The 11,249-nt window shown below is 31.4% G+C and overlaps 1 protein-coding gene across 1 annotated transcript; it reads right to left on the reverse strand.

Moving 5' to 3' along the window:
• Positions 1–517: 517 nt before the first annotated feature.
• LOC112518550 (acid phosphatase 1) lies at positions 518–5,328 on the reverse strand. The gene is made up of 3 exons (XM_025126283.1): positions 4,872–5,328; positions 4,138–4,350; positions 518–869 (listed from the first exon to the last, which is right to left on the reverse strand). The coding sequence occupies exons 1-3, from the start codon at positions 5,258–5,260 to the stop codon at positions 689–691; spliced, it is 783 nt and encodes a 260-aa protein (XP_024982051.1). The 5' UTR covers positions 5,261–5,328; the 3' UTR covers positions 518–688.
• Positions 5,329–11,249: the final 5,921 nt, after the last annotated feature.

The following is an 11,249-nucleotide window of genomic DNA, read 5'->3' on the forward strand; positions in this document are numbered from 1 at the left end:
CGTGTATGCGGTAGCAGGCGGCAGACTTCACTCCCTTCACAATCACATTCACAGTTCACTCTCCCTTCACGAGTCGTTTCTTCCTGCACTGAAGAGGGGCCTCCTACCTCATCTTGTTGGGGGCCCAATTACACCTACTCTCAAAATACAAGTAAAAAAAATGGGCTTTCATATAACATTTTTGTTAGGGGCCCAGGACCCCTACGCCCTCTTACTGCATCCGCCCCTGATCTCAAGTCAAAGGACTAACTATACAACAACCACATGAGAATTGTCTATGACACTCATATGATATCAGATGAAACGTTCTCATAGCGAATTATGTCCGGTACAAGATCCCATCTCGTACCCATATGTGGACTCTATATTTCTATACATATTCCTATGTATGCTAGTCGTACCTTATTAATTCAACCTAAATCCAAATTAATATTTGACTAGGAACAATTTATAATATATTATTCTAAGGTTATTATTACATTTAGATATAACACAGAATACTCCATAAACATGATAATTGAGAATACTTTTCATTAATAAATATCATAACACAATATCCAAATAGAATAATCTAATGATTGGCTTTTAGGCATATACACTAACCAAAATGGACCAATCATCTTTCAACCTATTACATCAATATTTGTTGATTAAAAAAAAACTCATTCATATAAAAAACCATGTATTTTTAGGGTACAAAATACATAGGATTTGGAAGTTTGAAAGATGCATTGGCAAGAAATTGGCCATGAAGATCACTCCATTGATCACCAACATTTCCCCAAATTCTAAACCCTTCTTCTTCCACCAATTTCCTTCTAATTTCTGATTTGTAAACCATACCACTTTGCCCTTTGTATGCTTCACTCCTGCAAATATTAACATCATATTACAATTTTCATATTTTAATTTAATTTAGCCCTCATATGGTGCATCACTTTTCCAAGATACAACAGTTTTACTGAAAACCACGAAAGAAAGTAACGTGTGAGCTTTACCTTGCAGAAAAGTCGAGCCAAGATGAGCATAGAAGATTACTGTTCTTGGTGTGTTTTTGGGTGAGTCGAGACTCTCTTTTTATACTGTTGGAGACCTCGGTTGTGGAAAGAAATAATCGAGAGTTTCCCCGATTAAGTCAGATTACGATGGAAGCTATTAATTAGTTTCCTGAACCTAAAATCGAAATCTGAATCTTTTCAATTTTTGGCGGAAATTTGAACTTCAAAAATCTGAATTATTTGATTTTTGAAATTAAAAACGTAAGGAAATTTGACAAAACTGATTTTGAACTTTTCTGGTCGACCTCAAACTGCATTGCAGGACACGCACTCGCACACAATTAAGTTCAATGGTCCGAGCTCATTTCGGCCAGTTTTGCACCCCCTCTGCACACACACGTGGAGAGAGCCTTTCCTCCAACAAGTCTTATTTCATTCAACTATGAAATCACTTATAAACCCATATGAAGACCATGAGGATAAGCATCATTAAAAACACTTAACTACGGGACCAAGAATGTAATTTACTCAAAATTCTAACGGTACGGAAACAAATAAAAAAAGATGAGAGTGAATTATTGATTTGGTCCTTGTCTTTAATGTTTTATTATTAGGATTTCTATATTTTTTTTATTAACCTGGATATCCAACCCACTAGGCCACTATGCGAGCCGACTAATCACAGGACGACCACATGATTTGCATGTAGCCCGAAGTCACCGCATTTGAACCTCCGTGGCCACAAAGAGATTTTTGTTCCTTCTTAGATTTGAACCTGAGACCTCCAGACACTTTTGACCTTTGGAGCCAAATTCAAACCAATCAGGCACCACCCTTTGTGGTTTAGGATTTCTATATTATGTATTTGGCCCTTGTGGTATTTGATTTATCACAACTATGGTCCTTCTGATTAACACCATTAATGAATTTGTTAAGTCAATTAAATCATAGGTCGTTTTAGTCTTTTAACCCTTTTATTTGTCTTTTTCCTATTAAAAATCTAAGAAGAATCATACCATAAAGAGTAAACTACGACTTTCATCCATGTGGTTTGGTGTTTATAACGATTTTCGTCTCCATGGTTTGCATTGGTATAAAATCTAAGCAAATTTCTCGTCAGTTTCATACCAATATGCTCTGTTTTGTCCTTGGAGAAATTAGGAAAAGAAAATGGTAGAGATGGTTGAGGAAGAAGATGAGTTTGCGGGTGGGATCTTGGGGATGTGTGTTAGGTTACGTTTTTTCTATAAATCTTCTAATGAAATTATAAGTTGTACCTGAACCTCAATAAAGTGTACAATAATATAGAATATAATTAAATATAAAAAAGGTAACAAGACCGTATTTATGGTTTTTCTTAACTTTGTTTGGATGAAGAACGAAAAACGAAATAAAATGCAAACCACATGGACAAAAATCGTTATAAACATCAAAGCACAAGGATGAAAATCGTTATAAAAACTAAAGGGATGAAAAATCATAGTTTACCCTTTATAATATGATTGTTCTTACAATTGTACTAGGAAAAAGACAAATAAAAGGGTAAAAAGACTAAAACGACCTATGATTTAACTGAATTACGGGTGTTCAAAAAAACTGTTAAACCGTTCAAATCGGCCGAACCAAGTTAACCAGACCATTTTTGGTGGTTTGGAAAATAGGAAAACCGGGCGGTCCGGTCCGGTCTGCGGTTTGGAAACTTTTTTGGACGGTTTGGACCAAACCGACCGCCAAATATATATATATATATATATATATATATATATTATTTACTTTAGTTTAGCAAGGCCAAGTTTAACTTATGGTCTATGGTCCAAATATATCCCAAACCCCAATATAAAACTTAACATCTAACATATTCAAAATGGATATTTAATCTAAAATTATAAATTATATATGTTTTTTTAAGTTTAATATTTAAAGTCCATTAAATGTCCAAAACGTCTAAACCGGTCAGACCAGATCGCTTTTTCGTGGTCTGGTTTGACCGGTCTAGGCACTTGATGCCAAACCGTTTGGTTTAAAAATTTTATAAACCGTCATTACAGGTTGGTTTATGGTCTGAGGGGTTAAATTGTCCAAACCGGACCACAAACACCCCTAAACTTATTATTAGTGTTAATCAGAATGACCATGACCATGACCATGACCATGACTGTGATAAATTAAATATTACAAGAACCAAATTCATAATAAACATAATATAGAAACCTTAGTTATATGACATTAAAACACAAGGACCAAATCGGACAATTCACTTTTTTTTTTATTTTGTCTCCATTACATTGGAATTCTGAAAACCAGGATCATATGTTTTGGAGTAAATTACATTTTTGGTCCCTATGGTTAAGTGTTTTTAACAATTCTTATCTGATTTTTAAAAATTCAGTGAAACGTGTCCTTATGGTTTTTTTTTTAAATTACATCTCGATGGTTGCATTTATTTTAATAAGTTGGGTCGTTATAATTGCATTTTCTTAATGAATTGGGTACGTTTTCTCTATTTTAAATAAGAGTTTAACATAGGTGTTGGAGCAGCTTTTTTCCAATTCTCTAAAAAATTTAAAATAATACAACTGTTGAAGATGCTTTAATATTTAATTGTTTCGACCAATGAAGTTGAATGTGTTATAATTTTCGTTCTTTAAAAGTGTATTGGAATGAATAATTTATAGAATACTTAAAAATAATATAGCTAATGATGTCATTGCTAAAATACAGGTTGTTGCAGTCTTGGAGTGGAATATAAGGTTTTTAGAGATATTGATTTTAGACGCTCTATTTTAGAAAAAATATAGGCTAATTCACTACAACAAAATTGGCTTTATAGGATATTTAGAATATCTAAATGTCTTAATAAATACTTTATAAAACTTAAGTTTATATGATCAGAACGTTTTAACAATTTTGGACGTTTTTAGAATAAAGCATGGTATTAACTATTTTTTAGGATATTTTTAAGAAGTGTCATAAAACCCATTTTTTATAGGACATTTTTTCAAATAGTGTCATTAAAAAATAGGGCATAATATGCTATATTTCAAAAACGTCGTAAAAACTTGTTGAAACGCCTAAAAACTTATTAGACTAGTGTTTCATAAACGGCCTCTTAATCAAGTTCTGAGAGATAATGAATTACCTTAAAATGAGTCTTTCAAAGCCAAAGAATCCTTGAAAGTGCAAGTTGTGAAGGGTCGGTTGTGCAAATGTCGTTTCGTCTCTTCCAGTTATTAGGAACACCTTAAAACCTCTTTCGATCAGTTTAAAAAACAATCGTAGGATTGAAGGAATCGCTGGACAAATTCCTCTCGATGCCCATTCCTTGAATGCTTGTGGGTCGTATGGGTCGACCCTACATCATTTTACATAATTAGAAACCTATAGCCTTTCCTTATATCTTTTAATAAAGTATATGAATACAAAATCTGTAAAAAAGTATCTGCTAGTTCTAGGACTGTATGGAAGAAACCTAGACCATATGAATTAGTAACGTTTTTGGTTCCAAATACCAATTTAAAAACATGTCGTTTTCAATCATATATTTTATTATCAGTGGATCAAATGGTTACAAATAAAAAATCTAGTGTTCATAACCTAATAAAGAAATTTATTAAAAACTTGAGTCATATTTCTAATAATAATATATTGAAATCATATTTAATATATCAATTATTTATGTAATTAAAAAGAAATCCCCACCCAAGCCTATCCTACTAGTTTTGTCATGCTTTAAACCATCAACCGTTTTGATCCATTATCCAACCTGCCCGCCTATTTTGACACCTATAAGGATTCTAAACCATTTTATTTATATACAAAAGCAAAGATAATAATAATAATATAATAATTATATATGTGGATGACGTAACTCACCCGAATCGCTTTCCTTTATAATAGAATATATTTGAAAGGCAAGTATCATCGACATCCAAGATCCAAGCATCTAATCCGTCGTCTGACAAGATAATATCGTCGATGTAACTGCTGATATGATCAACAATCAAGTCTAGATCAGATTCGTATTGTCCTCCAATCATGTATGCCTCAACGTGATGGAGACATTGAATAGGGATGGTACGCCATCCTTTTATGTTGTTTGTCTCCACTGCTAGCCTCCAACTCAAACAATAGCTCAATGACAACTCCACCATTCGACCATCAATCCGCAGAGACGAGTGATCAAATTTTTTTGTGCTTGTAACCGTCCTTGATAACACAAGTATAAGGAATAACACTTGACGTTTCATCGTGTTGAAGATCATGTGGCTTACAAGTGTAATGACCGTAGAAAGAAAATTTGAAATGATTTATGATGGAAACAACAAAGAGATGTTGATTTCTTTGTCAAGTATCCCATGCTTATATAGTATGCAAAATAAAGCTGATTCATCAACACTTATGCAGTTGTCTGTAAATTTTTCAGTAAAAATGAAATAAATTAAAAATCATTTGTAAACGTCAAATCATAGGAAAGTAACTGAACCGATATGTAAGTTTTACATTTATTTAATATAAAATTTTATAATAATGGAGATGATTAACACTGTATCTGATTCAATTTTACGTCTGTTGCACATAAAATGTGCATAGTTGGATACAACTAGAAAATGGGATAGGAGTCACAATGCATCAAAAACCACAAATAAGTGGAAATAACACAATAGACAACCCTTTGGATTTATTTGTCGGTAATTCTAAATGTACCAATTACTAATGGATTGTTTGGTAGGATCTATAAAATATTTTAAAACGGTCAATGAATTGACATCTTGCAAAAATACTAAAAACGACATTCTGCAAGACTTGAATGGGTTCAACAAGCTTCTCTACGTTCATTGATCGGCTAGCAAATGAAAGATATCCCACTAATGTTGAAGTTGGATGCACGTCAATGTTCGAGATGTTCTCTTCAGTCTTCCATGACGATTCAAGTGATTGTTTATATTGTTACACAAATGACTGGTCGAGAGAAAGACAAGTTCATTACATGTGTGTCGGTATATTCTTTTCGTTAACAACATTCTACCAAGTTACAATTGACGACTTCAATTTATTGCATAACCTGATATATTAGAGCATCTCCAATAGTAGGTTTCTATAAGCAAAAAATTTAGTTCTTTTAAGTCACTACCGTTATGAAGAGTTCTTGTAAGTCACTGGTCTATTTGAAGTTCTTGTACAAAAACCTTAATTCTTACCTTGAATTTTGTTTGAAATTTTATTTTATCAGTTTTTTAATTGATTTAAAAAGATATAATAAAAGTAATGGTAAAAAAGGTGTATGAGACTGATAAAAAAGGGGTTGTGGGGTTTTACGAAGGTTTTTAATTTAATGAGTTGACAATGATGTATTAGAAAATATAAGGGATATCAATCAAAAAACAGAAAAAGTCACTCGGAATAAACCTAAAAGTCGGGAAAAATCCTTCAAAATCAAACAAAAAACTTAAAAATTATCCCTTACAGCGATGAAAGTCAGCTAAAAAGTATCGGATGACTTTGTAGGCCTTTTTGATTAACCTTAAAGGTTTCTATTTATATCAAACCGTCTATATGAATAAATATTGAATTTATTAGCTTCTTATAAACTCAAAGTTGTGAGCTATCAGTAACTTCCAATATAGTTTATACATGGACGAACCTAATATGAAGCATACAGTTTACAACTCCTAAAGGTGCCACTGTATTGACAGAGACGTTTTAGTATTTTTGGAGGCTCTGTTACACTTATAACTTTCGATTACGCTGGAAAATGAGATAACAAAGATAAATATATACAAATTACAGAGGCGGGACAACTAGATAACGCTTACTACTTTTGTTTTTTTAGTAGAAATTAAAGTGGCACAGAGAGTAAGCTATAGTTTCGTTATTCGTTGATAAGTGACCTTAAACAATGTAAAATTAATCCCCAAAAATTTAGGGTCCTGTTTAAAATCACACATTTAATGTGTACTCATCAGATATGTGATACCATTTTGGTAAAAAGAACAAATAAAAGGTGTAGGGCGTCGGATAGAGTCTTTTTCTAAAACAAGAAAAGGTCTTGTGTTCAAGTTTTGTTAGGTAAATGTTGCAATGTTTTTAAATTCGAACAAGTGTTTTTAAGGGCCAACTCAGTCCACCAATGAATTAACCCGTCTAACCTAAATTTTTTTTTTATTTTTTATGCTTTATGCTTTATTTCTTAACTATAATTAGATTTTTATTTAAAAAATAATTTTTATTTTATTTTAAATTATGATAATTATTTTGTACCACCACTATCAAAAAGAATTTTAGGCCCGTCTCTGATATTAAATTAAATATGAAGTTATTTGGTAGTCTATTGCTCTGGGTTTTAAAGCGTTACAAATGGTATCAAAGTTGATCCTTGTACCATCAAAATGGTGGAACAGAGCTCGTCGGACGTGATGAGTCCATGCAAGGGGGATGTTTGTAATATCTTAGGCAAATCACGTATTGTTGATTACAAGAGGATTCTAGGAAGGCTTGACAAAAGCGTCAAAGATTTAAGTGGAGAAGTTATTAGGTCGGTTTTGGTGTTTTGGACTTTGGGGTGTTACAATTTCCCTTTAATATGCTTGAATTTTATTTAAATTACGTCTTATCACACTAACTTTCCCCTCTCGTTTATGTTATAATTATTTAAGAACTGGTTATGATGATTCCGATTCTCAAATTTTATCGAATTGTATCTTGAAAATTTACCAACTTCAGAACATATCATGCCGATTCTAATTAAATTACAATTTAGGTGTTATCGATCCTTCCATGGTAGTTCAATAAGAAAAATGGTTACCAAATGTTTACGAGCATTTATGAACTGGTTAAGATATTGTATATTTCAAATTTACCAGCTTGTAATTTTTTTATAAAAAAGGAAATTAGAAAAATCATCTCGATCCAAATTATGAGTCAAATGTTATGCTCGCGAAGTTTACTATGAAAATAGTTGGGGAATGCTTACGTTTATGATGATCTAGATTCCCATTTCTTTTAAGTGTGTGTGTGTATATATATACTATATTATAAAGTATTTGACAAAAAACTTTTAAAAACCACTTTTTATGTGTAAAGTACTGTTTATTAATGCATATTACTTAAAACTCAAGATTACAAGTAGATTGTGCGTAAATATAACTTATTAAAAATCCATATCTGAATTCGTGTAACTAACTGCAGATAAACATAATCAAATACATGATAAACATCTCATTTTAGATGTAAAAAATCTAAAATATAATTAGGATAATCATTGAGTTCTAACAGAATACTTAATTATTATCTTTATAAAATGTTATATTATTAAACCAAAAATAAATTATTTCATTATTAAACTTAAATTAAATTATAATAAAAAAATAAATTAAAGAAATTACATAAAAAATGAGAACTTTTAAATAGTTGATTTGATATTAACGTTGATATATTTGTTTTCAAATTTTTTATGATATCTTCAAATTTATATTTTATTTAAAAATAAAATAATTATTGCTTTCTTAAAAACACATAAAATCCTATTATAATATCGACAAAGACAAATAATAAAATAGAACATTAAAATCGAGATGCGTATCGCTGCATTGCACGAGTACTCTTCTAATATGTATATATTACCGGTTTGTAATCTTAATGTAAGCATTTCGTGAACACTTACGCAACCATTTTCGTAGTGAACTTTGGAAGACCATAACTCTTGGTTTATAATTCGGATCGAGATGATTTTTGTTTTTGAAGTTGCTTGGATTTTCAAGATCTACAAATGTTTAGAAAATTCTAAAAATGTAGATCACTGTAATTCTGTAATCGATTCATAATCAATTGCTTGTTTTTCCAAGATCTAGAAATTGATAAAATTGTAACCAACTTATAACTCGGTTCGAGATGACCTTTTTGTATGAAGCTGATTGATTGGTAAAATTTGAGAATTTCGATCATTCTACGACTTTTGTAAATTGTTGTAAAATAAGAGGAAAAATTAGTATGATGAGACCTAAAGTAAGGGTCGTTTATTAAATGCTTACCCGGTAGGTTCTTACCGGACAATTTTCCTCCCTGGACGAACATGACAAGACCCAAGAATCTTACCTGGCAAGAGCGATGATAAGGATAAAGAGTCTAACCCGGTAAGAACGATGATAAGTGCTTACCATATATTTTGTTGCACACGATATCAGTTTGATATACTACAATCTTACCATATAAAATAAATTATAGTGTTGACTCCTAAAGGTAAGTGCTTACCGGGTAAACATTTAGGTAAACAACCCTTAAATGAAAATCACACATATTTTGAAGAAATTCAGTTGCAAGTAAAATAATTAAAGAGTAGAGGATGCTGTTTTTTTTATTATAAATAATGCAATGACGGATCCAAATTTTTTTATTATTGGGGAGCATATTTAGGGGTGTTAAAGGAATACTGAAACTGTATAATTAATCTGAACCAAAACGATTTTGGGTTATTCTGATTTTAGCTTAAACAACTCAGTTTAATCGAATAAATATAACCTTTTTAGTTTGGATTTCGATTAATTTTTGAGTATTTCAAATAAACTTAGACATTATAATCATATAATGCTATGTACATATTTTACTATTTTGGGTAAACTAAATCAAATAACAATTAAGAAATAGAAAATTAATAACTAATAATTAACAAATAATAATAATTAATTATAAATCTATAAAACAATAAAATGCAAAAAGAATGTCGGAAAAGCAAAAACAAAATAGTGGTTGATCAAATCATTAGCATCAGGACAACTACAAACCCACCACTATAACACTAAAGTATTTTATTAAAATATTTTTTGTTTTAAAAAAATTAAAATTTTCAAAAAATGACATTTTAATCATTTACCAATATTTCATTCTAACTTTAAAGCTACATTTTGTGAACCAAACATACAGATTCCTATCTCTTAGCTGTAATAACCAAAAAAAAAAAAAAACAATTACATAGGGAGGACCCTTTGTGTCAAGGCAAGAAAGAAAAAGATAGGAAATGTTTACTTCCTTAATCTGGTACTTGGCAAACAAAAAGTTACTGTAACCGTCAAAGTAAGTGTGGGGCGTATGAATTTCCTCTTAAGTTGAATGGTTGCAAGACAAGATGGATATAATTGTGGAGGCTATTCTAAAAAAAAGTGGATGAGCAAAGCTTGGCAATACATAGATAAAAAAAAGACGGAAACAGGAAGAAAAGATTTCGTGCGATCGGTAACTAAACGGTAAGCCATCTATGCTTAATTACTTGTAACTTTATTCATGGATGTTTCTGATAAGAGTTGGTTCGGGGCTTCCGTTTTGGTGAGTTCCCGTAGGCGGTGTTACAGAACCGCCATTAGTTGGTACTCCAACCGCAACTCTCGATGGTGGTGGGTTCCAACTTAAATTTAATGGCGGTGAAGGTTGCGTAGAGGAAACCCACCTAAAACGCTCTCCGATTTCGGGCAAAGTTCCTGATGAGAGTTGGTTCAGGGTTGCCGTTATTGGGGTAGAGCGAGTGAATTAACAATAAAAACGAGGTTTACCGATTTGGAACTTTTTGTCCGAACATGTCCGTGTGTCGGTGATGAATCACCATGTGTTTTTTTTGAAGCCTAGTAACCTGGTAAAGAAGGATAAAATGATTGAGCAGGTTGTAGAACTAAGTTAAATTAAGAGTGAAATGGTGGTGAAGGTTTCATGGCTTACGAGATATCCAGTGAGGAAGAAAGCAAAATAAAAGAAAAGAAAAAGAAAAAAAAACATGCACGTTCTTCATGTATGCAAGTATATATTATTATTATTATTATTATTATTACCATTACCATTATTATTATTATTATTATTATTATTATTATTATTATTATTATTATTATTATTATTATTATTATTATTATGATAGTTATCATCATAAATGATATTACTAATACTAATAATGCCTAGTATCCGAAAGTTTATGAAATTATATATATGACATGTGTATGGGGAGATTTCAATTGAGATCGAGATTACTTTTTTTTACTATTTGTGTAGATGGCATTATGGGTACTTTACCAAAGAACTCCAAACGTCGTCATTATTAGTAACGTAATTTCTTTTTAGAGTTAAAACTATGATCGTGGATTTGTAGGGAGGGCATAAGGCATATCAAGGGACATTGAGATTAAGGATCGTACGGTGAGTTATACGTGACTTTTTCTATAAATGGTTGCACGTTCTATGTATAATTATACCCAAGCTTACTTGGGATTTTTCTTT

Source organism: Cynara cardunculus, assembly GCF_001531365.2.
Source record: "Cynara cardunculus var. scolymus isolate 2C chromosome LG 9, CcrdV1, whole genome shotgun sequence".
Lineage (NCBI taxonomy): Eukaryota > Viridiplantae > Streptophyta > Magnoliopsida > Asterales > Asteraceae > Cynara > Cynara cardunculus.